The sequence below is a fragment of the Chroicocephalus ridibundus genome, chromosome 5 (genome assembly GCF_963924245.1).
Source record: "Chroicocephalus ridibundus chromosome 5, bChrRid1.1, whole genome shotgun sequence".
NCBI lineage: Eukaryota > Metazoa > Chordata > Aves > Charadriiformes > Laridae > Chroicocephalus > Chroicocephalus ridibundus.
This window is the reverse complement of record NC_086288.1, coordinates 1,337,621-1,364,591: the sequence shown is the minus strand read 5'-3', so window position 1 is coordinate 1,364,591 and position 26,971 is coordinate 1,337,621. Positions and strand designations below refer to the sequence as shown.

General features: G+C 45.2%; 1 protein-coding gene across 2 annotated transcripts in view; it reads right to left on the bottom strand.

Moving 5' to 3' along the window:
* Nucleotides 1-26,971, bottom strand: part of CFAP299 (cilia and flagella associated protein 299) — a 196,704-nt gene that overhangs the window by 132,923 nt on the left and 36,810 nt on the right. For both annotated transcript variants that reach the window (XM_063335653.1, XM_063335654.1), the window contains exon 3: nucleotides 2,114-2,204. In XM_063335653.1, coding sequence (XP_063191723.1) covers nucleotides 2,114-2,204 — 91 coding nt within the window. The remainder of the gene's footprint in view (nucleotides 1-2,113; nucleotides 2,205-26,971) is intronic.

Here is a 26,971-nt window from a genome sequence, read left to right as displayed (position 1 = left end):
ATTTACCTTCATTTTTTTAGAGCCCGGCAGAGCGCTAAACCCTTGCTAGTGCTTTCTGAAGGCAAGCTCTGCTTACCACAGCTGGGCTGGCTCCCGCCGGCCCGGGTGAACGTCCTCTACCACAGCAGCGTAAAGACACTCAGCACAAGGGCACAGAGGGGAACCAAACTAGCTCCAACATATAAAGACGTGCCTCAGAGCCTCAGAAAAAGGAAACAAAGAAGAAACTCCCCCCCCAGAAAAACTCTTTTGGTTTAGTAAACCCAAGGAGTTTAAAAAAATTTTAAAAAAATATTTAAGCATGTGAACCTAATTCTACCTTTTTTTGTCCAGGCTTCTCAGGGTTGAGTCTCACCCAGGCAGAAGGTTCCAGGAGCTCCCAGGCTGCACTGGATCCTCACTGACTGCCCCTGCCTGCGTCCACAGAGCGAGAAGCCCATCACTGACCTCAGCCCGTGCCCTCCGTAGACTCCCTGTGGCACCAGAAAAGCGCATGGAATTCCCGCAGGGAGGGAATCAGCGCCCGGGGAGCCCCAGCCAGCCCCAGGGCTGGGCTCTGCGCTGCCGCCCTGGCAGACGGACGGACGGACGGACAGAAATACCTGTCACCGCACGCTCCCACCTCGTCTGCAGAGAAAGGGTCCTGCGTGACTCAGTAGTGCCCCCATCTGTACAATGAAGAAATTACGTTCCCTTTACAGGATGCTCTGAAAACCACCGCCAGAAAGCAACTGATTACAATTACCAATTGATTTTTTTTTATTTTTTTTTTTTAACATTATGGTAAATATGTGGAATAAGTCACAGAGCGCTTCCGTTTTCAATGCTGAACCATCACGTCATCGTTCCACTCTACCTCATTTCTGCCATACGTTTAACCTTCTGTGTCCTATTTCTCCCGTAGAAATCCCTGGAGATCCCAAGACACACAGTTCCCAGGTTATTTGTTGGGCAGCTGAAACCCCAAAGTGTTTGAGGCTTCTTGCAAAAGCTTGCTCACATATTTCGCAAGACCACACTTCAGGCAGCATTTCCTCTGCAAACTGTAGAGATTAATTAGCTAGCCATAAAAGAAGAAATATCCACCCCAGAATTATGGGAGGGAGGGGAGTTATGTGTTTACTTCAATTAGGAGAGTTGAAGGAAAGCAAAAAAATCATTAGTGTATGCTGATCGACTTCCTACACAAGCAGGCCCAGGAAGGAAGATCACAATCACTTTTGACTTCCAGAATGCCCAGCGCTGCCCTTGCAGTTACTTTTATTGTTTTTCTTTAACATGAGAGGCAATCTAAAAGAGAAATCCATGCTCCTGCTACCCCATGAAGAAGACAAGAAACAGCGCTATTTCACCTAAACACAGCAGTAAGAGCAGGAGGAGCAGTCTGGGCTCGTTGTCAGTTCTGTTATGAAGTTTAAATGGAAGTAGATTGAACTTAAATCGTGAAACTCAAAACCTCCCCCTGTGTACAGCATGCAGGCACAAACTCTTCTTTTGCAAAAGCAAAGTTATTAAAAAGCCAAGGATACAGAACCATCCTCCCTTTGGACTGCAGGCTATTGATCTATCTGTACTGACACGTGGCAGTTTAACCTTCGGCAACACTGTCCCCAGCCGTGCCTCCATGAAGGTGGGGAGCGAGTGGAAGCAGCAGCAATTCCCCGGTGCCTCTGCCAGCGTCGTGCGGGTGAAGCCGAGCACGGGCAAGCGCAGGCACAGCCCTGCCAGCCTCCACCAGCTGGCTGAGCTTCCCAACAGTCAGGCTACACCTCCTCTCTTTAAAGCACGCACGGGAATGGATTTTGCAAAACAGGAATCTACGACCCCTCGTGAAACTGAAACACAGTGCACTAGATGTTTTTCCTCTTGTATCCTTCAGCTCATCACTTACTTTTTGTAGACTTCTGCGCAGTGTTTTCAAATGCTTTGCTTTTTTACAAAAAAAAAAAAAAAAAAATTAACATCAACAAGTTCCTAGGTATCAAGAAATCTCTCCTAAATCAAATAATCTCTTTCAAATGTTCCACCTGAAGTCTTCCTGTAAAATACCTTGTTTTCCTATTCAGATTCATTTTTAAGCTTGTAAGAATATCGCGTTCTCGCGGGTACTCACAGAAATTTTTCCAGTAAGATTGGCTTCCTCTCTCTCTGCCAGGGCCCGCAAAAAGTTGTCTTTCAGTTCTTTTCCGACACTTGCTAGTGACCTAGAAAAAAAGATGGTATAATTATTACTATTAATTATTGCCACAGACTCTGGGTTCGCTGTCGGGTTAAGTGGTATGTAAACATAAGGAGACAGTCCTCACCCCACCGTGGCTCATCGCTCTACCGCCTCTTCTGCTTTTACAAACCCTTAAGCCACTCTTCAAAATTCATTACTACTGCATATGTCCAATATAACAGTAGCTTATCAAATGTGACTTCTACTAACACACATTTTTCAATTATATATCTGGAGTAATCTAAGCGCTTATTTTGTATCCCCAGAATTATGGCCAAAGTCACACTTAGGTAAGACTACCAAATTATCACAGTGTATCAATATCAACTTAAACAGATTTAATACCTTATTCTCCAGCCAGCAACTAATCAAATGAACGGCTACATCTGTAGGCTGCTTGGGCTGGTAGGGTCAATATAGTTTCTGCATCCTTAAGTACAAAGCACGAAATGAAAAACCAATCTTGCTCCAGAAAAATTGCCAGAAAAAAAAAAAAAAATCTATAAATCCCAAGAAAGTATACCAAACCCTAAAATTTAATTGTTAGCCTTTGAACATACAGTGTCCTAGAACTCAGTCAGTCATTAAAAATATAAAACACGTATCAGATGGACAAAAGCACTGAAGAGTGGACAAACCCTTCACCAAAAATGGGATGCTTTCGAATAGTTTCTACCAGTGTCTCAGCCTAACGTGAAGCCTTTCTCCATCTGCGGGGACACGGCACTCGCTCCAGTGTCCTCTGCACGCACCAGAGGGAAGGGAGACTTCCTAAATCCTGCACTACAGTGGCTTCACTGGGAAATTTTCTCCTTTTCGTGTCTAAAGCAGTGCATGCGGACTGGAAAGCGCGCTCTCAGGCAACCCACGGCAAACCAGTGCCTCCCAGTTCAGAAGAAACCTACCCAAAAGGGGAAGGATTATTCATACCCCTGCTATCTTGACAGGAATACTTCAATAAAAAGCAGTAGCATTTGTCAATATAAGCAGACAGAATACAGCACGAATAAACATCTTTCTATCAAGTGTATAATGTATCAAGTTTCAAATAAAGCAGTGCCACAAAAAAACGAAAAATTCGCTTTGCTAAGTTTTTAAATGTAGGCACGCGTGGTGATGTTCCTAAACTGAGCAAAAAGCCTGCAGCTAAGCTCCAAAACCCTGCTGTGGAGCTATCGGGTCAAGCTCTGGCCACTTTACCAGCTGTTATCCAGAAGTACATTAGTTCTAAACTGTTCCAGAAGTGCATCTGCTGCACTGTAAAAATAAAAACGAAAGACTAACATATGGATTGAAACACCTCAGTTAATTAGATGTAAATCAAATTTTCCTTCTCCTGTCCAGTTAGGAATTCTAGATTCCCAAAGTATTCCTTGCTCTGGCAGAGGTTAATACTAAATCAACAGTAAATCCATGTTTAACAACTTGCTAGCCAACTTCACTTGATGTTTGTGACTCCTGTTTTGAACCAGAAGGAGGATGTGGGTGCCTGAAAGATTATGTATTTTTATCCACTTAAATCTTAGGTTCCAATAAGAGACTCCACCTTCCCTTAAAACCCTTTGCCTTCCTCCCATCCTTCAATCACCGCCAGAATAATCACCGAGACCCTTCTAGAACACGAGGATGTATCAAACTTCTTTTTTACTAAATACTATTACTTCTGCATTGGAACACACCGAGCCATGCCTGAAATCCAGCTGCACGGTTTCTGGAGAATGCGAGCCACCACTGGATGGCCCTGGCTAGGTCCCAAAGTCAGGGAGTGTTAAAACGCAGAGCTAAAATATCGCGGGCGGAAGGCAGCAGCTTTTCACAACCCTCCAGACAATTCCCAAAGGGCGTTACTGTGCCCGACTTGCTGTGTGATACCTGGGGTCCACCTCAGCAAGTCGAGCTTCTGAAAGATGCAAGACGAGAAAAGGCATCACCTGCTAGGTGCGTACTTTCTCTACGCCGTTCTCAGTGACAAACCCCCTTGCTCTGGAGAAGATGCTTCAGCATCTACAAAATGAAAAATCATCTGGATTTGACTAAAACAAATTCCTTCTCCTACGGCCCATGAGAAAAAACATCGACAAGGATATTATGGCTGAATAAAACACGAGGAATGCAATACGTGAGGGCTGAAGTGGCGCAGAAGCAAGATCACTGGGAGCAGAGCTTAGTGTTAACCAGCTGCTTTCTTGTAATACAGAGGGGCACAGGGTGGAAGACACCCACCTCCCCCCCGAAAAAATACCAGCCAAAATTATTCGTGAGTCACACCTGAGAACTGAATGAAACATTTGTTCATGTAGAGAAACATTTTTAGAAGTACATCATTATTTTACCCTCATGACTATGTCCCTGATGGCCTAAAAGTACAAAAGAAAAAAGCGCACATGCCCAGTGAGCGCAGACACAAAACACGAGAGGTGTCCTCTGTGTCAGACTCAACCTCTTTGCAGTCCTCTGGTTTGTACGTATACTATTACTGCGTCGACTGTTGGTGGATAAAGAAGAACAGAAGACTGTTGGTGGATAAAGAACAGCAGCAGGTATCACTGTTCAATCCGAATCCCGAGGAATGCAGGAGTAGCACACACGTCCTCTCCAACCCCGCGGGGCACGCTGACACCGAGCTGCACCGGGGGAGCTGTTTCATTACTCGTACAACTTCACTTTAGAAGTATTTTTACTTCATGTGTGTCTGTGTTTAAAAAAAAAGAATCCTTCCCGACATCAAGGGATGAGATTAGGAATTACACAAAAAGAGAAGATTAAACTTTCACCTATTTGGACCTCTTGGGCCACATAAACATTTGTAAAACGTGCTATAAAATTTTTGATCGCTGGCTACATAATTAAACGCACAGGAAATGCCTTTCTAAGGATCTTAACACCATACACTTCATCGTTCAATACAACGAACAAGGGAGTCTAACAGCTGTAATTACTACGTGATATTTGAAACTCTGTGGAATAAATGATTTTTTTAAAAAAACATTTTTGTTGCTTATGCACTTCTCCGGAACGCTCTCCAGAGCTATCGCAGATTTGGCTTGTGTGGAGAAGCCCGCACCTGACAAAACACTGGCACCAGTAACCCAAATGGTCCAAGCTACCAGCAACGCGGTCCTGTCCCTTATCCAACATTCACAAATTTAAAAAAAAATAATAATTCCTTTATCAGTTGTGGTTAAGGCCCCAGAACACACACGCACTGCTGCCTGTTTAAAACAAGGAAGGGAGGAAATTCAGGGATTTGTCCCGGTGCCGCCGTCATAGCTCAAGGCCAGGCAGAAAAGCCTTTTGAAGAATTATGGCGATGGACTCGGGTACCACGCGGTGAGCAACGAGGCCCAGACTGCTGTCGCTCTGCAGTGCAGAAAGGCATCGCAAAGCTGCGGGAGAAACAGAGCCCCCTTTTTCAGCGGCAAGAGGAGAAACCGGCATGCGGAAGACCCACCAGCATCACACCTCAGTCATCACTGTTGAGGAACCAAACTGGATTTACATTTTTTTGCTCAGGGGCTCAGTTGTTCCATGACGAATAGCTCCTGCAAAACCCACACCGAGCGGCTAGGCTCACAGAGCAGAGAGGGACACAACACCCAGATGTAAAAATGGGAGGAAAAAAAAAAATCCAACTTCTTTGTGAAAATGCCAACACCTGAGGGAATTACATCAGAGACACAACGTAAGTAACCTTGCTCCCATCTAATTGGTGCTTTTACTTACTACCAAGAAACCGACCTTAAAATACGGAATTTACAAGTAACACAGAAACAGAGTAACACACTGTAATACGCAAAATGGGAATGAGAGGTAGCATCTTACAGAACGACTGTGTCACACGGGAAAATGATACTTGTCGATAAGAAGAGACACCTCTTTTTCCCAACAGACCCCAAATTTAGAGAGCATGGCAGAGCCGCTACGGCCGCCCTGGGACCTCGCACATGCTGCAGCCACTGCCCCTGGGAAAGCCGTGCTGCTGCAGGCTCCGCGTCTTCTGCTCCTGAAAGCAACAAGGAAGAGACCCAGCTTCTTCAAAATTCCATACAAATAATTAAACATCCCATAAGAAACATGTTTCTTTCTGATTTTGTGTGTAATGAGTAAGATAAAAGTGAGGGAGATTGCCCACATACACCATTATGTCACGCACACAAGCTACCAGGAAAAGGGCTTTGCTTAAGGCATGACTGATTTGGGGTTCGGATTTTGGGGGGGGGGGGGGGGTTGTTCATTGTTCAGGTTTTGTTGTTGTTGTTGTTTGTGGGTTTTTTTTTGTTTGGGTTTGTTTTTTTTTTAAATAGAGTCAGAATGGTGAGTGGAAAGAATTTGCAATCCGCAGTTCAGCCTCCAGGCCAAGCCCCGGGACGTCTAATCTCACGAAGAATTGTCGTTTCACAAGGGGTTACAGAAAAGGAGCTGAGATGGAGAGCTAAGCAACTGCAGTACCAGATGTACACATATAAGGAGAAACACCTGATCAGCTATTTAAGACACGTATTACAACATTTATCTTTTCTGGTCACAAAAGAAGTTGAATTCAGCATAGAGAAAATACAGCGCCCATAATTGTTAAACATTTTATTGTATGCGACTACATTTCTGGAAACCCAGCAGAACTTGGCATTGGGATGTTATTAGTAATGGAGAAACTTATATATGACAATAAAGATACTTATCAAGAGGCTGTTCACTGGATAGGCCAACAAAGCAGATTTAGCAAGTTATCCCGATGCATTTACAACCTTCCTCCTACGAAGCCGAACGATTTAACTACCTTAAATTGTGAAAAGCGTGCCCCACAGTTGCAGCACTTAGATAAAATTCTTAGTTCCAGCAACTTCCACCTCTTCACCCTTTTCACTCTGTGTATCACAGCCCAGCCCTTCATTTCCAATGGGCAAAGTGAGCTATAAAGAGCTGCAGGAGCCCCACAGCACCAAAGCGACAGTCAGGGAATTCCCTCCCCGCTTCCCGTCTTTGACGGCAGTGTCTTCCACAGGGAAGGGCAGCTCCTGGGACACTCCCAGGCATCGGGAAAACAGTTGCTGAAGCGCACAGATGGATCAGGGTCACAGCAGTCAAGATTTGCTAGTCATTTGCCAAGAAGGTTTGTAAAATTGATTTCATGAGAATGTATTAAAATTTTACTAACAGGTGCGACAGTCCGGGTCAAAGGCAGATAATCTCTTATTTCCAGCACAACGCAGAATTTGCTGTAACAACCAAATGAAAAATCTGCTTTTGGATGAAGCAACATCGGAGAAATAATCTCTATAGAAAGTGCTTCCGCTCCACACCTGGCCCCGCAGCCCGTCCAGCTCTCAACCGCTGACCACCACCACGTTCCAACTGCCCCAGCATCAGGAACCACTCTCATCTGGCTTACGGAGAGATGCTTCGTGAGAAGCATCGAGAGAGATGCTTCGTGAGAAACACGAGCAACAGCCAGAGGCTGCTCCCAGTTTCCTCAAAATAACTGACAAAACCAGAGTCTGCTGCTGGGAATAAGGTTGGAGCGATGGCCGACGGACACAGATACTTGGCAAACGAGGGCTGAAGCGGGACGGGGCGAGCCAGCACACACCTGCTCACTCCACAAATGCTCCATTTTCCACGTCCAGTTTTTCTGAGGGGGGGGGGGGGGGAAATACTTCTAAAGCAAAAAGATTTAAGGCAGCACGCTTAAATGAGGTGCTCTTATCTTTTTTGTGCTTGGCTGCCTGACCATTCTCCACTTCAATTACTTGGCTGCTATTATGCAAATGAGAAGGAAGCCAGAAGTTGTGCACCTGTGTTTGCCCCCGCATTCAATATTCCTATGAAGTCCTAAAGCCCTATTATGTGGTCGGCAGGCATGCGGGATTGCTCAACTCGGGTTACGGGAGGGCAGGGGAAGGGCTTTTCAAGCTCAAACAACGGCTACAAAGAATTCAAGACAACACGGTGGTGAGACTTGGTCTTACAGCTGAGAAGAACAAAAACATCAAATATTACCGAAAACATAGCCTTTCTTACAGCTCTGCTATGCACCCAGGTACTTTATGGCTGGGACAAGAATAAGCAAGGTCCAAACCCAGCAGGGCTACCCTCAAACACAACAAACGAGTCCAACCCAGACGTCAAACTGAGCTTACGCAAAGTGTGGTTTGCACTATCAAGGCCTTACGCATCTTCTAGTACAAGTCATAGTCTCGAGAGGAACTTTCTTCTTCCATTTTGGAGGTCTGCTTCACGGTAAAAGTTGTCACACGGCTAGGTCTTAGCCGTTCTGACTTACTGTTGTTAAAAAGGCAGCTTCCACTTCAACAGAACGGGTCTTTTCAGCAGGGTTACAGTACATGCTGATTTTGCCCTATGCATACCGGTTATTCTGTACAGAGCTGAAACTCTGCAGGAATAACTGCCCAGATCAGAGGAAACAGCCAGCATTATATACACACCATTACACATGCTTGAAAATTTAATCTCTGGAGCAGTACATCTACAGATTAACCTTATAAGTAACCACATTAAATCAATCAACGAATGGGAAAAGAAGAAAAAACAAAAACAAAAAAAAAACCCCAGAGCTGGAGTTCCAAAGGAATCTCAACCTGACCCTCCAATTTGGTGAAAACAAAAACTTCGCAAGATTCTCTGTGCCAAGACACCAACAGAAAGGCTTTCGGGGAAGACAGAAGTCAGAAAGCACTCCGATAACACGCGTTACCGAACAGCACTTTACCTGTAAGTGAGGGAACATAAGGCAGTTCACTGAAGACTTACTACTACTTAAATCCAACAGGCAGGAATAAACAAAACATCAGGCGCACCGGAGCCGTATCGTACAACAGGTCAAAGAGAAATTGAGGTAATACCAGAGAAATTTTTTAAAACGTGGCTGTGCTGCTGGAAGGCTAGTGAGTATGGACAGGAAGCCATGGGGAGAGCAGCAATAGCCTGGCAACCAGGAAAATCCCGGGCTCAGGTCTTACGGAAGGCTCCTAGCCCACAAAGAGAGATCCCAAATGGCAGACACAACTGGCAGGTGTTTCTATAGGGTCGGAGCGGTACCTGCCAGCAAACTGATACCCCACCGGCTGTTCCTCTAGGCTGTTCGCAGGATTGGGGTTTTGGGAAGAGAGGGAACAATCTGTTTTGTCTGGATCCACCTGGAAACTTGCTAGCACAGAAAAGCCGAGAAGCATGGCCCCTGCTGCACAGCATCTCAGCGCTTCTGGGCCCTCGGGAGCTCAGGCAGCTCCACCTGGTTACAGACCTGCAGGGTGATGGTCTCCGAGCGCACGTACCGGGGCAGGGTTTCGATGGACACGTATTCCTTTTTCTACTAGCTGACATTCCTCTAGCTGTTTGTTTTCCTTTCAGCTTCACTAAATAAACATTTTGTTTCTGGAGGAATTCTTACCTCTGAATTACTAACGTGTTGCCTCAACTTTCACTTACGTGCAACTGTTTGCCTGTGAAACTGAGGATTAGGAGACTTCTTGGGGCCTAGCGACGGAGGAGGAGATGAAGGGGTCTCAGGAGACAGTGAGAAAGAAATGGGCTTTAGCCCAAACTCACGTAAGCCTTCACTAACATCAGCAAGTGCCTCCTAAGCAAGACTGGGCTGAGCATGAACCAAGCGTTGTGAACGTTTCACAGGACGTTACCGACTTGCAGATTCCAACTTCCATTGCTCTGAACAATTTCACTTCTTGGGAGCTCGCTGACGCTTTTACCAAGATGACTTCCTTTCACAACCATTTCAGCGGAGAAGATTTAAGCTGTCAACACTAATTAATATTATACGTACTGTTGCACTGATTTACCGGCAAATTGGTATTTTATTATTGGTACTATTAAGAAAAAAGAAACCACTAACATATGGGATAAAAAATAAACACAGTAGTGAAACTCTGCTGTGCACTGACAAACCAAAAAGCCTGACCTTTTAACGAAAGCTCCCCCTCCTCCTCACTTCCCATTTGCCAAGGAAAGCAAACAGTTTCCAGACTCGGGAACGTCACTGGCTGAGGTCTAACTGAGGTCCTTGATGCGCAGATACTACCTCGCCAGCACCTAGGGATTTATAAATTTGATATTAAACGTACCAGCAAAGCTGTTACAAAGCTTATTTTCTGGAGAGCTGGAAGCCATCCCTTTCTCTTGTCTTCTGCTCTTTTTCATATAATAGAACAGATATTTTTTTCAATGTTTCTGCCAAAAAAAATACTCCACGAAACTGCAATTACTGTATGTTTTAGGTATGGGAATTGGGAGGGAATATCGTATCATCGTGTCTATGACAGGAAAAAACAAATGAAAAATTCAAATTGGTAATAATAACAGATATTGATTCCCTCCTTTTCCTCCTCGCTTCCAACACAAACACTTTTAGAGCTATTCTAACTCTCAGCATAAGGAACTAACTACTAATCCTTCGGAGGCAGGTGCCCCGCAGAACTTCCCAGCGACCGACCCCTGGTCCGTGTTTTGTAGGTAATGCCCAAACACCTTCGCTGTTTCACTCTTTGGCCTTTCTTTTGTGGACAACTGCCAAAACAGATGGAGCTGAAGGGTACTTCCATGCCGAGGGTTTGCAGACACAGGTTCCTTGCGGTACTCCTCAGAACCCCTGCGCATCAGCCGCACCGCCACGCACGTGGCCCTTTCCCCCGGGACTCCGAGGCTCTGCCACCTCTGTCACCTCGCCGGCCGTGGCAGGGGCTGCGCTGGTGCTGATGGGGATGCTGGCCCCACGTGCCCGCGGTCTCCAGCCAGCCCCCCCGGCCTCGCACCCACCACAGCCCCGACGTGCCAGCAGAGCCTCCAACGAATCACAAGATCCCCGCTGTCATCTAAGCTCGGCATACGACCCATGCTCAAAGTGGCACGTGCCACTGGTTACTCCTCTGCTCTCCAGGCTGCACAGCCTGCAGGAAACGATAGAAAATTATTTGGAATCCACCTTGATAAGCCCAAATGAGGTTGCCAGACAGCAGCAAAGCCTCTCTTGTCCTAACGTACACACAGGATTGCAGCCCAGGCAGGAGGGGGGAGAGTAACTAACACCAAGTGACAGCAGCGCACAGAACACACACTGGTATCTAACCACACATACTCAACACACAAAGAAATTATCACCAATGCAGCCCGCGACAGCGACGGGGTGAAACCAACTGCCTAAGTACCGAGTCAGGCCCAGACCACAGCGATGCCGCGGTAAGGAAGTTGTTCCACAAAGAACGGTGTGTTTGGTCGCAAGCATTCACCCAGCTGTTCATCTGAAAAACACCTGACGGGCTGACTTGAAGCCGGGTAGAGAAAGGCACAGGTCTGTTTCCGTATGGGTAGCGTAGAACAAAATCATTTTTAAAGGACTTAGCAGCTGATGAAAGGGACAGACTTTCCAGGGCATCCCAGGAGATAAAAAAAATCCCAGGGGAACGGCCCAGGAGAGGAGAAAGCAGACACGGATGAAATCACTCAGACTTTGCTGCCTTTCCGAGAGACGGTCACCCACGCTGCCAGCGTCACGCCTCTGAGGCCAGAGGGGACTGGCAGCATCTCTGCACCGTGCCCAAGGCTCCTCACCCTTCTGGTAACCCAGCATTACCCACGCGTTCCTGCGCTCACCTCGCGCCTCGCTCAATCTTCATTGCCTATCGTAGACAAAGCCCTTCTCCCTTAGGAAGCGGATGGATTCTTGTATGGATTGTAATGAATGAAAAGGGCAATGCCAGAACCAGCCCACCAAAGGCTCTCTCCACTATTACAACACCAGGTTTTTTCATGATGCTCTTGGAGAAAAACTGATTTTTAAGGCAGTGTTACACTTACATTTTTATCAGCACTCTGACACCAGTAAGTGAGAAAACCAAGCACCTTCCGCGTGTGTCTGACTAAAATTAAAGCAGTTTGGGGATCTCCTCTAGCTATAACTCACCCCAGGAACCCGTCTCCATCCCTAACATATAAAGCCACCACCCTGTACGTCCATGGCTGCTGAAGATTTCAAACTGAGATGACTGAAGCAGTAACAAACCTTGGCAGAATTTGTTTTCAGCTGTCTGCAAACTCTGATGGGACTCTGCTGTAACCATTGAAAATGTAACACTGAGAAAGGACAACTGAGATGTGTACCTAGAAGCCTAAGAGAAGACGTAGGGAAGCAACCCGTGCAAGAGCATCCTTATCCATCCATCCTTATCCATCCCTCTCGGTCCAGGAACCCCTCCGCACTCCCAGAGAGAGGGCAAAGCGGCCTGGAGAAGGCAGGTGGGTGGGCACCTCGTCCCCGGGAGCGCCAGCAGCGTTCGCCAGCCCCCCGCAGGAGGGGACGCTGCCCCTGTGGGGAGGCTCACGCGCTTGGACCTTGCGCAGGAATTAGTGCTTTGAAATAATCTTCTGCAGCGCTTGACGGATGTACGTGTACGCGCTCCTCCCCAAGCCACATCCCCAAGATAATAGACAAAAGTGGAAACAATAATCAATCAAATACATTTCCCCTATGTTAGGGACTTACATCAAGTTTTGCTCAGGATTTTCAAAGATTATGTGTCTATGCAAATTGGCCTGTGGTTTTCTTAGGAGTAAAATCACGCTGACAGAGATGAAAGGGGGACGGGGGGGACTCCCCATTTTGGAGGGGAGTTAGCAGCTGGGTTAGAATTTACCCTTGAGTAAAAAAGAAGACAGAGTTTCATTTTGAAATGCTGATACTCACGTTAATGAAACAAAAATAAGTTCCATGAAAATATTCATACTTATTACCTCACTGTAGGTACCTCCCTCTAGCAAATGGAATTTACAGAAGTAAAAATAAGCAGTAACAGAAATAACACCTTTATATGGACCTGCAGAAAGCGAGGTACGTGAATGCAAGGAGACCCGCTGTGTTCTGGGGAGAGAAGGCACTCTATAGCATACTTCTACTGGGTGACACTGACAGTCCATTATTTGTAAAGTCTTAGGAAGTGTGCCATTCAGCAGAGACTGAAAAAAGTCTAAAAGCAAGAAATTCCATGCATATAATTTTCTAAAATGATAACTGATATGCTTCACTTGGGCTAAAGCTCCATTCATTTAAATCCAGTGGGATTTGCGATGAGACTACAGGCTCCTCTCTAACTGATAATACTTTTGCTATTTTTACTACCTTGCTTCATAACCATTAGCATATGCCATTCTTTTTTTTCCGGTATTACGCCGTACTATTAGTTATTTTTATTAAGAAAGACCTAGGTGACCTTTTCATGCAGCTCTAAACTGGATTTATTTTGTGATCCTTTCAGAGACTTCTTGCCTCCAAGAAAAATGACCACAGAAACTGTCACAGTCACTTAATAAGCTAATTTTGCACGTTCTCGCCAAATCTCCGAGCAATTCCTTAAGCAAAGCTTAAAAGCAAACACTCTCAGAGGCTACGTGAAGAAGGAGGCACTTGAACAGCCATCATTTCTGACCTAACAATAGGCAGTAACACAAAAGCAAGAGCAGAAATCTCACTTGAAGAGGGGGAACATCAGCAGGCTGCACGCCTGAAGCAAAACACATTATTTCACGTGGGATAATCTAGCCTTTGTTTCAGCCCCCCGCAACTCAACCATGAGCCAAAGACCCAATTAGAGCAAGTCCCTGTGGGCCAGCACAGAGGCGGTTCTGATAACAGCAACCGAGAGAACGGAGAGCACGGCGCGCGAGACGATGGTCTCACCCAACACACCTGCTCTGCAGCGGCCTGGAGAGCCGCGAACAAGGGTCACTCATAACATGACATAAGCTGGCTTCAAAAACCTACATAACGCTGCACTTAAACAACAAATCCAGTTCTTTTGGCAACATGCTTGGATTTAAAGCCACAGCAGACAACATAGCGGTGTATATCTCTCAAAGTGACTACAGATTGTTAACTCAAGTTTGTTCTTTTCAAGTGACCCTGATTTTCAACAAGTGCTGAGCATCCACCGTGTAAAAATCATAACCCGTGGCCAAAGCTACAAAAAATTTTTGGTCCTTTTTAGAAGGATTTAGGTCGCCAAGCACAAAATTGCATTCAACACACTCATCCCCACGACTTCTCAAGGCCAAGTTCTGCACAGCATAGACAAAAAGATAAGACACAGCTGCTAATTTCTCCCAAGCGGCACCAGGCACGTCAATCCTCATTATTGCACAAAATGGGTATTTAGGATGGGGTTTGTGCAGATTGCTGGGTTATCTCTGGACTTCGCCACTGAAACCCCGTGCTTCTGCCGTCTTATTTCTCTAACCCACCGAGACTGCAAGAAATCTATCTTACATACTCAAAACAGTCAGAAGACATTAAACCTCCTTTGGGCCACACTGAAATATTTTGCTGTTTGGAAACCGGTAGTGGTAGCACCCGTTCCAGCAGTCAACTGGTGCAGCGACACATACCACCACTGAATCCACGTGGCTTTAAGGAGTGGGTTGTTGCACCCGAGCTGCCTCCTGGGACTTGTTCCAGGATCAGCTGAACTCCAGAACTCCAACCGGTAGGTCCGTGGGCCAAGGCCCAATCTAACATTTTCACTCCAAGATGACCCCATTTCTGAGCCAGCACGCAGGCTTTGGCACTGCTTCGTCGACTAGCACAGAGATAACCAAACAGACACTGGGCCAAATGGAACATCCTGAGGCACGAAGATGCTCACACAAATCTGGGCTGCCAAAATGCAGCAGAGCTAGACCAAAGCAGAAGGATCCATTCCCGTTGCCAAAAGGTCTCGGGTCCCCAAAATACACCGCAACCCCTCTAATGAGCTGGCATCGTCTCGAAACGCCACAGCTGCTCAGAGAGTCCCAAAGCTGCCTGAAAGCCTTGGCTTCCTATACAGATACTTTTCGGGACAATAGTTGATTTGATGAATTCTGGCCTACCCGAAGTTCTTCTAAGGCAGGCGGACACGCTGACACAGATAAGTTATGGCAGTCAGGTGGCAGCAAGCAAAAGCATCTGGAGCTTGTCTAGCAAGGCTGAGGACCGCTGCGCAGGGTGGGACGTGGGCCTGAGCCTTCGGAGGGAAAACCCTACGGCTGCTCTCAACCGGCCAAGCGGGAAAAGCACAGACACCCTCAGCACATGGACCTAACGCCACACCAGCAAACCAGATTATCTGTTTCAGGCGGTGGGCTGAATCCTGACCCCATATACAAATAATTCCAGAACACATTTGCATTTTAGGGCTATGAGCAACAAGAGATTTTTCAAGCAGTGCATCAGTTCGCAGCTAGAGAAAGGGAAAAAGAGAGAAGAAAAAAAGCAGCTGAGACCTCCTCTGATAGGAGAGCAGACGGAGCAGGAACTGAAAACTGCGAGCTCCAACTTGATATAATTACCACCGCCACTCGAGGCTCACAGCTGCTGCCCAAAATGTTCCAGAAATTTCTGAAAGCTTTGAGAGCGCTACCAAAGCAAATGCCACGCACTGCAAGGCTCGAGTGTGGATTTCTAGGCAGGATACCTACCATTACAAGGGAATTCAGAGCAGCTTGAGGTTTTCTGTTAATCTTTTTGTTTAGATCTGAATTCCAAGATATAAAAGAAAAAGCTTTTGGCACAAATTGACTGAAGAAAATATTTCTGTGTGTGTATTTGATAGAGTAAGCTTTTGCCCAATTATAGTTACTTAGCTATTGCAGGAAAAGTTTTCCTCTGATGGCCAGAGAAGGCTTTGCTTACAGTAAAATAAGGCTTCATATTTTTTCTTCTGCTGAGATATAGAATCACTCCTTTCCGTTTATTCTGCTGTGTTCCTGAGGGGTAAAAAGCTCATTACCGGAAAAGCATACTGAAGTTAGACCAAGTCAGAATCGTGCACTAAAGCGCAGTGCAACCAATTGACCTGTCCCGCTAACGAGCGAGCGGGCACCCCGCTCCTGTGAGAGCCTACGGAAGTCATCTTCCTTGAGATATAAAAGCCATTGAATTCTTTGTTGAACTTCAGTTTTCAGGGCGCAGAAAGACTGACTTTTTTAAGCCCGTATTACCTGAACTGACGAGGTAGGAAGACGAGGTAAACATCGCTACGGCCACACTTGAGGAAACGAACAGTTTCTGGAAACATGTCCCCACAGACTGAAGGAGATTTTCAGTAGCTAAGAGAGGAAGATGGAGAGCGTGTGTGTAATCTTTTAAATAAACTACCAGTCTTCTCTTAAATAGTATAATATGTTTACCCTGGGATAATCAACTCTTTAACCTTTGGCGCTTGAGTTTATTTAACTCAAGATACAGTAATTATTTCATTAACAAAAAACACCTATGTTGCAACTTAAAATTATTAAAATGCTTTTAGTCTTGACCACACACAGAGGGAAGAATGTGACCCTACACTTACAGGGGGGAAAAAACGTCAGCCGCGTTTCCAGCTCTGACACACATATGCAGAGACGCCGTGCGCCTCAGCAAAGCTTCCTTAACTGCAGCAGAGCTCCGCCGATGACAACAGTTGCGGGTCTGGCCTGACATCTTAAGTATATAACAATAAAAAAAGGAGACATTAAACTAAAATTCTCTTATTAGGAGTTTACATGCTGCTACATGTGTGCTTGCAAGCATAAAATAGTAGTTTTATTATGCCTGATGAAAGGTAGCGCAGTACGCGGGTTCCATACGTATCCCCAAACAAGCTCCCTGGCAATTGGCTAATCCGAAAAACTGAACCATCGCCAAGAACTAAACCTTGCCCTAATATAATGCCTCATACCTCATCTGTCTTACTGTGACCATCGTTCTGAATTGCTCAATACTAGTGAGAAGTGCTCTGTAATTTAGAAAACCTGCAGCATTTTTAAAAAGGAAAATAAAAGTTATAAGCTATGGGTTCGTAGCATATGGTTTGTGTTTACAGTTCTTCAGCTTTCCTGGACCCATTTACAAGAATCATAACGAGGGTAAAATGCTTAAGCAGAAAACAAACAAACACGCGTTGCCCAGACAGGCACTGTTCTGCTGCGCTTCGCTCTTAGCTTACTCCTTTCAAAACCTAACCCGATACTGGGAATTGCACAATTTTGTGATGAGATCAGGGAAATTCAGGCTCTACAGCCATACAAATCCAAACGCACCGCTGTCTGTTCGTCCATGTAACGCCTGTGAGGTTGCCAAGGGCTGTTGACAAGGAAAGCGGGGTTTCCCCTGTGCCAGACCCGCGGGAGATCCGAGGAGCCTCGCGGAGCGCCAGAGACCCTCTCCCAGCACGATCCGGCTCCCGGGCACTCCGCAGCACCGCCGCACTCCAACATCCCCCGGTGCACCACGCAGCGGTTTGTGATACCAGAGATCCGACTGCCTTAGAAAGCCCAAAAAACAGTAGCTGGAAGGAAGATCTGGGGTTGGGAACTCCAGCTTTAGCTGGGCCTGAGAGAGGACAAGGTGAACTTCTGCGTTAGGCCTTCCCGTGTTCGTCTGTAAGGGCTAGCTGAAAAAGCAGTTCTATACAGCAGCTGCTGCTAACGGTCTGATCAACTAGCCCTGCCAAGCAGGTTACCAATGTGTGCGCTGGAACTTGAGACAGACAAATAACTAACTCCTGGATCACCTGTGGAAAACAGGCCTGGATCCTGCTCACTGCTTTCCCAAACACCTGAAAACCGACAGTTCTCCGACACACCCTGACAGCTGAAGCGGCAAACGTCGGCCCCGCGACCTCCAGGGATGAGAACAGCATCAGATTATTTTGTCTTTAGGAAAAATAAAGTGAAAACATAGACATAAGCTTGTTATTTTACAGGCGGTTTGAGCTAGAAAGTTTCATGCTAGATCTCAATGCGACCTAGAAACTCCCATTCCCTTTTAGGGTGAAAAACTGTCCACAAAAATCACCTAAATGAAAGACCTAATTTGAAGGCAAAAAAGTAAATTCTTACATCTTGCTGATGTAACCGCGTGCAGTTTGTACTTTCTAAACTAGTTTTGAAAATTATATCAAAATCAATTTGATTACTTTGTTTATTTTCATTATGTCATTAATTGTGAGAAAAAGATTAATGATTTTGGAAGCTTCCAAGTTGTTAAGATTTTCCTTTGAAGCGCTTTTCAAATAAGCCTCCTATTTGCTTTTCACACGTGCTGAAGTGTTTTGGTAATGCGCTGCTTTTTATCCTGTAGCTTTTAAAGAAAGTTCGAGTTTAAAGTAAGAAGTAAATAGGAAGACTTACTGAGAATCTGGAAAATATAGACGCAAGAGAGAAAAGATTTAGTTGATGGTGAAATAATTAATTTTTTTAAACAAGTAATGCCACAACTGATGTAGCAAAGTCACAGGCATTAATGCATTTAGTTATATGACAGCTAAGGCCACCGAGATTTGCAAGTATTTTATTTCTGAAACGTGCCATACAGCTAGAAGAGCACGACTACAAAGAGCCTGCATTTCAATTGGGGTTGCTGACATAATTCAAGTTGTGAACCTTGACCCCGGAGTGTGAGTATTGGTTCAGAAAACAGTTCATCAGGTCATAAATAACTGGAGGGACACTTAATTCTATGAGGAATAATATTAATTACATTCCTTAGAGAAGTACTGTTGCAGATGTTAATATCAGCAAATCAGCTACAGAGCGCTCCAAATATTTTGAAGGAAATGAAAAAAAAAAACCTGCCCGTTGTAGCGTGTACAGTGTGTTTACTTTAGGACAGAAGATGGCCCGAAATCAGAACTAGAATGAAACCCCCACAAATTCCAGGACGTTCCCACGTCGTGTTAATTTGTCTAATAAATTATGAGCTAGGTATAAATTTGAATTTTAATACTGCCCTGATGACGAACGTCAGGGAGCGAGAATATCCGAATTCCTGTGTCTGTAGTCCATCTCCACCTCTCGCACTCTGCCCGAAGCACTTACGCTGCAGAAGGGACCCGTTCACAAAAACAGTTTTAACAGTTTCATGCGTCAGTACAAGGCTTTTTGTGCATCTAATTACCCCCCCCCTTTTTTTCTTTAAATCATGCGGGTTATACATCACACAATTAAAAAAGCATTACAAGAGTAAGATCTCTTAACTGTACAGCATCATTAGATCCATAAGTCAAGCTTTATAAATCTAAATAAAAAAAAGAATAATAATATTTCCCAATGGCTCCTAATACTTTTATACATTGAGATATTTTAAGGTGCTGTAGTGACTGCTTGGAGTATTTAGTTATGCCTAACACTTTCTAACGTGCGCCTTTTGTTCAGCAGCGTAACCGTTTCACAAACAACATCGATACCTGTGTATGTTTTCTCCCTCAAGATTAATTTTTGGAGCATGTCTGATTCGGAGGGATTCAGTCGTTTTCAAGACAGCAGTTAGCAAAAAAGAAAAGAGCTTTTCCTGGTTGGGGTTTTGCTTATTTAAAACAAACAAAAGTGGAGGGGGTTCCAGGGAGGGGGAAACGCTCTCAGAAGGATTGCTTTGCACAGTATTCAGCATTCAGATAATTATTACTTTGAGGCGTACTGCACTTATGTCCTGCAGTAAACTTCTGAAAGAGAATTTCAAGGCCTAAGCCCTCTAAATCCCTGCAATTTAAGACAAACTGACAAACGCGCAAATATTTAAAAGCTGGACTGAAAAAGGAACCGAGAGAGAGCGCTCGCTGCTGGGAAAGGCACGTGCACACAGCCTTCACGTATCCCGCGTGGGAAAAGTGCTAGAAACACGTGTGTGGTCAGAGAGGGGGCTCCCTCCCCTCCTAACCATTCCTACGGTTTTCAGCAGCTCTGTCTTATCATTGAATAAATAAAAAAGAGGCACTTGATATTAACACAGCCACCGAATGATGGACCTGACAATTCATCATCATTACCGAGAAACCGTTTTCTTCCTATGGGCCGCCAAGTGGGAATTTTTGGATTGGCTTTCCCTCAATGGCTAAAGACACCAGATGTGTGTAGATGAACAACACCTTGTACAAATTATCTCCTCGCTTCTCCCGCTGGTCGCTTTCCCCAGGGCACGGGCACTCAAGCCCCCGCATCTCACGGTACCCTCGAGCCCACGCCAGTGAAGCAGCCAGAACCCATACAAAGACAGTCCCGACCTGGAGCACAACAAGCAGCAATGCTCACGCAGACAGACGCGACGGGAACGGGCCCGGCAGCCAAAGCCTCGCCCCATCGCGAGGTGAAAAACAGTTCATCTCCCACAACAGCTCCATTAAGTGCCTTTATCGAACAGAGACTGCCAATTGTACGACGCTGTGCCAAGCCACGCGTGATGGCTTTGGGACGACTTCTAGAAATGGTGAAGACCACGTTCTGGACGAACTATATTTACAGTAAAATTGCAGCAATTTTCTTCTGCATCACATTCTGAAATTTCATGTAATGAGATATATAAAATAGAACGCCTGAAAACCATGAAGAAACTACTCAGATTTTTATCCTGAGGCTGCTGTCAGAAACCCAGCCCAGGGAAGTATTTGGATTGAAGTGCACATTAAATTAACTGTTTTCCGAAAAGGAAACCACACCACTGGAAATGCCATAATGGAACACAGGACAGCACACAGCTTTGGTGGGGAAGAGCATAATTCAGTTTCTAGTTTGCGCACTTGACCAAAAAGCAGTGCTTCTGGACCAGATTCACTCACCCTGGCTGAACAACCTTAATTCCCCCGCAAGTGCTCACTGCTTTTTACACAATGTTTTCCATATAAAACTACTCGGAACAGTCACCATACAAGCAAAAACCTTTTCTGAAAAGTAACATAAAATTCAGTTCTGAGATAAATAGACGTTGGATCTAAAATTTCTTATGTTTTCAGTACTCAAAACGCTTTCAAATTCTGAGCAGAAGTTAAAAAAACTACATCAGAAAAGCATAAGAGAAGGCAGAAATCCTCTTTCCCCCCAATATCCTCGTTTGGTAAATCAACGGAACTCATCAGTTCTATCTGAAGGCAAAAAAATCCACGTATAGTTTTAACTAGTGTACAGGAATAGCTTTTTCTTCCTACTTTTTGGTAAGCACTATACAAACAGTAGATGCGCTCTGTCAACCAAATCACCGTAACTTAGGCGGTTGCGGTTTTCTTCAAATAACTCCAACAAACGCGCGCAGCAGGATATCCGGGTGCAAACACCACGCTGCCCGTTCCCCAGCGCCCCGCACGTTGCCATGCCCTCCAATTCCATCCTTCATCACCATTCTAACTCGCCTTGCACAGACCTCGCTGCCTCACTCGCACATAGTTTACTGACGCTCCCCTAGAATATGTTTTTAACACTCTTGTCATGTTTAACACTTTCGAGTCCTCAGGTAGTTTAAGCAAAAACATTCACAGCAATATAAGCAAGCTAAGGGTTTTGTTAAGTATTTCCTTGAAAAATTCCGGGAGAATATAATTTTCAACCGTTTATCACACAAAACCAAAATTAAACAAACTGTCTCTGAGAAATCCAACAGCAGCTATCACTAAAACTACATCAGAAATCTCATTAGGCTAAGCCTAAATCACTTGTGCTCCCATGGATTAAAAAGAAAAAAGAAAATGAAAAAACCCCTACCTCTCCTAATAAAACAATAACACAGAAAGACAAGACAGCATCAACTGCAAATATGTGCAGTAACGCGTCTCTGAAATTGCCACGTTCCCAACCAATTTTGCTGTAAGATTAAAATGTAAACCCACAAGCAGAATTTTTATCTGAAATTTACAGAAGAAGTGACCACAGTAGCCTCAAACGCACCAGAAAGAAAAACATCCTGAAACAGAGGAAATGGAGAAAAACTGCTCCAGTCCCCGACTTTACCTACTTCTCCAACAGCAGGTGAGAGTCACCGCCAGATCAGGAGGCCTGTCAAGGGACAAACGTCTTCACCTGTACCCCGCTGGTGACCAGAGACGTGGTACGGACTTAATGAACACAATTACTACCTGCAGAGGTTTTGGAACAAGACCCCCCATGTCAATAACAAATCTAGCATCCTACTTCGCATGGGTAATAAGAAATTACTCCTAAATGTAATATGTTGGTGGTTTACGGAAAGTTCACGTATCAGTAAGACGGCCAGGCTTGCTTTAAATTATGAAAGGTAACTGCATATACACTATTAAGCCACTAAAAGGTCAATTATCCTTGTTAAAAAGTTGTTCGCATTAAAATAGATTCCTTTCCCTGTTGTAGTCACTGAGACTCAATGCTCAGAAGCATAGCGGTAAGTTACATCTAACGTGCTTTACATAAGCATGTTGTCATCTACCATTTAGATTGAACTGAACTTTTGTTAAACTTCTTCACTCCGTCCCATGCAGAAGCAAAATGACAGAGACTGCCCTATTTCTCAGCAACTGAAGAAGCGGCAGCCTCCAAAGGGCATTTCCCGCTGGCTCTCTTTACCCTCTTCTTACCCCTTTCCCAGCAGTCCTGCCATCACATACGGCTATGCCTTATGTGTAGTCGTGGGGCTAAAACACCACAGCTGGCACGTCCAATGAAGCTGTCAGAGAGAAGCTAAAAATAACAGCAGACCATAGGCAGGAGGGGGCAGGCTGTGAAGCTTCTGTATTGCATTAGCTACGGACACAATCACTGCTTCTATCAGCTGAGTCGCATCCTGTCCCATCACAAAAGGAACTAATTACGATCACTGCTCCAACAGTCAGGCCGCGACCGCAGGGACCCGTGAATCCCGGGCATAGCAAAAAAGAAAGTCAACTGAGGTCCAGTGCCTCTAAGTTACAGAGGGGGGCGAAAAAAAACACAATGAAGCTTTGGCACTTGAGACGTCCTGAGGATATCAGTGTATGTACCTTTTCACCAACACCTCTCCGAGCAGAAACTTAGAAGAAAATTCCACGGCAGGAATTTTATAAATGAAGAGCCACGTGTTAAGAAATATTCAACGAACTGGCTCAAGAACCCCAAACCAGTAGGAGTTGCGGGGTACACCAACTCACGAGCAGGCTCACGAGCAACACTATGGTGAAATCCACATCCCTAAAATGGTTTTGGGACTCGGGGGTGAACAGGCTACTGAATCTCCTTCCCTCTCCTCCCTCCCCTTCCAAGGCAGGCTGGGAATCAGGTTCCGCCTGCACAGCGGATCAAAGCACCAGCCACACACCCTGGATGGACGCGGCTGGGACAACTGAAGGAGAACCTGGAGGGCCTGGTTGCATTAGGAGGAAGGAAATCATCTGCAACTAGATCAGGGCTCCGAGCAACCCGCTCTAGGTGAAGATGTCCCTGCCCAGGGCAGGGCATGGACTAGATGGCCTCTAAAGGTCCCTCCCAACCCAAACTATTCCATGACTCTATTCCATGAAATAATTTTAAATCAGTAACCAAAAAAACATTAAGTTGCTTAACAAAACAAATACCCTCCCAGAGAGTGAGCAACTTTTATCATGCTACACAAAACTTCTGTAAAGGCCCCGAGCGGTTAGGGGTTAAAAAGTTAAATAAGGAACCCAAGTCCTAACAATAATTCATAAAACCTTACCATCCTCTCTTGAAAATGAGGACCGAGTAAGCAGACCTCACCTTACAGGTAGTTCTCTGCCAGATGTGATTAAATTCTCCAGTGTTCAGTTCCACAGAAGCTTTACTTCATCATTTAAAAAGGGAATGACGTTATCGACAATGAGAAAATACTGGTTCACATTTTTTCACCGCACATTATGAAACCAATTTTGTCGGCTTGTTTTCCCAAAAAAATAGTGAAAATTTACACTATGTCTCCTAAGTTCTCCACAGACAGCAATGAAGGAGCCAAGCGTATCAGCTTCCTTGTATTTCAGCCTGTGGCAGCCAAAGGAATTCCCAACAAACCTTTAATTCGGGGAACTCTATCTATCTGCCGGAGGGGACCATCTAGTACAAAGATGCTGATTGTCCCAACACATCTAAAACGTGTCACCAGTGACTGCCTGAACGCCTTAAGATTCTGAAAGTTTAAGTTTGTCAAAATAATTCACAGCTCCCAAAAGCTGCCTCTACTTCCCCTTAACTCGTCTTCAGGACTTGACTCTGACTTTCATGCAAATTTTACCATCGAACTTGTTGCATCAATCAGCCAAGAAGATAAACCTCAATGTTGTTTTTTTTCTGCTATTTTTGCAAGTTAAAGGTTAATGAATAGCTTCAGCGTAAAGCGCGGGCCAGCCGCTTTGTGATATCCTTCACCCGACTCTCTGGCATGATGAAATTCACGTTTCTGATCCAACTTTTACTCTGTAATTGCTGACAGCTAAAAATGTACTATCTAAATATTTTTACTCATAAAAACATTATTAGTACCTCTATCAGAGTATTTGTGCGTATATACTTTAGCCCACATGGTTATAACGCGAAACTCCTTCGGAACACACGGAACGATTACTGAAAGAGATCTAATTTTATCATAAATAAATGAAATTAGTCATTCTAGATTCTGCCCAGCTGACAGTCAGCTTCATGCTTTGACTAGTAAAGCTGGGTGGCTTTGCAAGGCTCAGGGTCTTTCGTAAGGAAGGGCTCCACAGCTGCTCTCGCGTCATTGAACTCCAGACTCCTCGATCGCCATGCTGAACACCCACACGCACAACACGAGTACCCCCTTTTACTCAATAAAGGGTGGCACTTGCTAAGGCACCGCAAATCAAAACCAAGGTTTAGAAATCATCTGACAAAGAGAACTATGTCACAGAATGGAATAAATGTTTTCAAAGCGTGTATTCTGGGTTTAACAACGCTTCTGTGCTTACCTGGGAGTACAAACTACCCATCTTTCATCTGGGTGTTTCTGTGCTCACCCTGATGCCCATCACTGCCGCACGTGAATACTTTGCACTGGAGACTCCTTGGAAGCACGGGAGCCCTGGCAGACCCCACAGTCACGGAATGCCTTGCCGTTCTAGACTGTCTTACTGTTTCACCGTGTGAAATCGGATTATACCTAAATGCAGGCATACAGTGCCATCTTAGGTATCCTGGAGCATTTAAGAGGCTTTGAAACGAGGCTGTGAGATACGACACAAACCTCCCAGAAACTTGAACGTGCCTGGAGCAGCAGCTCAATCCAGAATCCAGGCAGGGACTACTCCGTGAGCGGACACGGTGGTAGGGACTTGCTGTATTACAGGACTCTACCTATCACCCAAATGCAAAACACCGGGCAAAATACTGCCTAAGAGCTTCACAGAGCAAATAGTTGTAAGATAACAGAAAATTACCACTTCTTTAACATGTGTGAATTACGCAAAACCGCTGGAGCCCCGGGAAGTCCCGAGCATCCCTGTGCCAGTGCAGAGCTTGCATGCGAGGCAGCACTTTGCTTGTCACAGACTGGGCGTAAGCCTGGTTGAGTCCGTACAAAACAAGCTTCTCTGCTGGCTTCACATTAGAAGCATTTCCTACAATTATTATTATTACACGACAACTAAGACAGCCAATCAGCTACTGAAAACAACAGAAAACCATCGTGGAAGTTAAGGGCTGTTATTTCTATACCAGTAACCAGTTCTGCCTTCTGCCTACCTGACCGACTTGATTAGAGACACCATTCCTGCCCCAACAAAGGTGCCGAATAAAAAAAAGGGGCTGATCTTAGGAAATAAGTCATTATTTATTTAAGCTTCAGTGATGATCGCTATATGGGGTGCTAACATTTTTGTAGAACTGCTGTGAACCACTTACTCTGTGCTTTTTTAACTCTTGGGAGCCTTTACGTGAAACACGCGCGGCAGATCCTCGATGCTGCAGAGAGGGTCAGATTTTCAAGCCCGGGGGACGTTCCAGGAAGCAGGCGGCCCGAGGAGAGCAGAGGAGCCAGCACACCAGGAGACCTCGGAGGCCAGGTCTCTCCGAAGCCACTGCTGCGTGTTCAAGCCACGTTCCCTCCACGGGGCAAAATCTGCTAACGCTCTACTTAACTCTGCTGCCGCTCCAAGCCTTTCACCTCTGCGTTCCAGATTTCTGTGGGCGAAACGTCTCCGTTTCTTCGGCAGACCATTTTCAATACTCCCATGTGGACTGTAAACAGAACTGGACAGCTGCACCATCATTAGCAATTTTCCTGCTTTCTTTAAAGCCACCGTCATCCATTTTCATTTGGTTTTTCAGGAAAATTAACGAAGGCTTTAAAAAAGAGCTCCAAAACCTAATGCACCGCAGTGAGCATGTGGGCGGGTTGGCGGCAAAAATAAAGGGGGGTTTGGAGGGGGCTCAATTGCTTCCTGTGGTTAAGATGTTAAAATCCATTCCAGAAGAGCCGGGCTTGGTACTGTGGGTTTCGCTGGTATCTTATTTATGAACATCGGAAATAAACTTGCATGTGTGCCCCACTTTCGGTAGAAAGCACATGTTAAACAGATGGAACTCGGTTATATTTCCATCAAATACAATTGAAGACTCATATTGAAGATGCTGCCAGATGCCACAAAAACTAAACAGTTTCCAGAAGAACAGAATTCACTGTTGCAGTGACAGCACTTTCCAACAAAATAACAGGCTACGCTAACAAACTGAAGGAATTCAGCTTATACACAGAGATATTTCTTTTACTCAAGTCATTTATAACCTCTTTTTACAACCAGACATCCATTTATTCCAACTCATTTAGGGCAGATATATTAATAATTGGGTGTACACTAAGGCATATTTAAGGCTTCTGTAAACACTTGACAAATTCTTTCTCTAAAGAACAGTCAGGAACAGAATATACTCAAGCTGGGACGGCCTGACGTTCACACTGACCCCTCACTGCGTAGTGTCCCTGTTCCCGGGGCACGCGTCAGCCGGCGTTACTGCCACACTCAGCTATTTCAC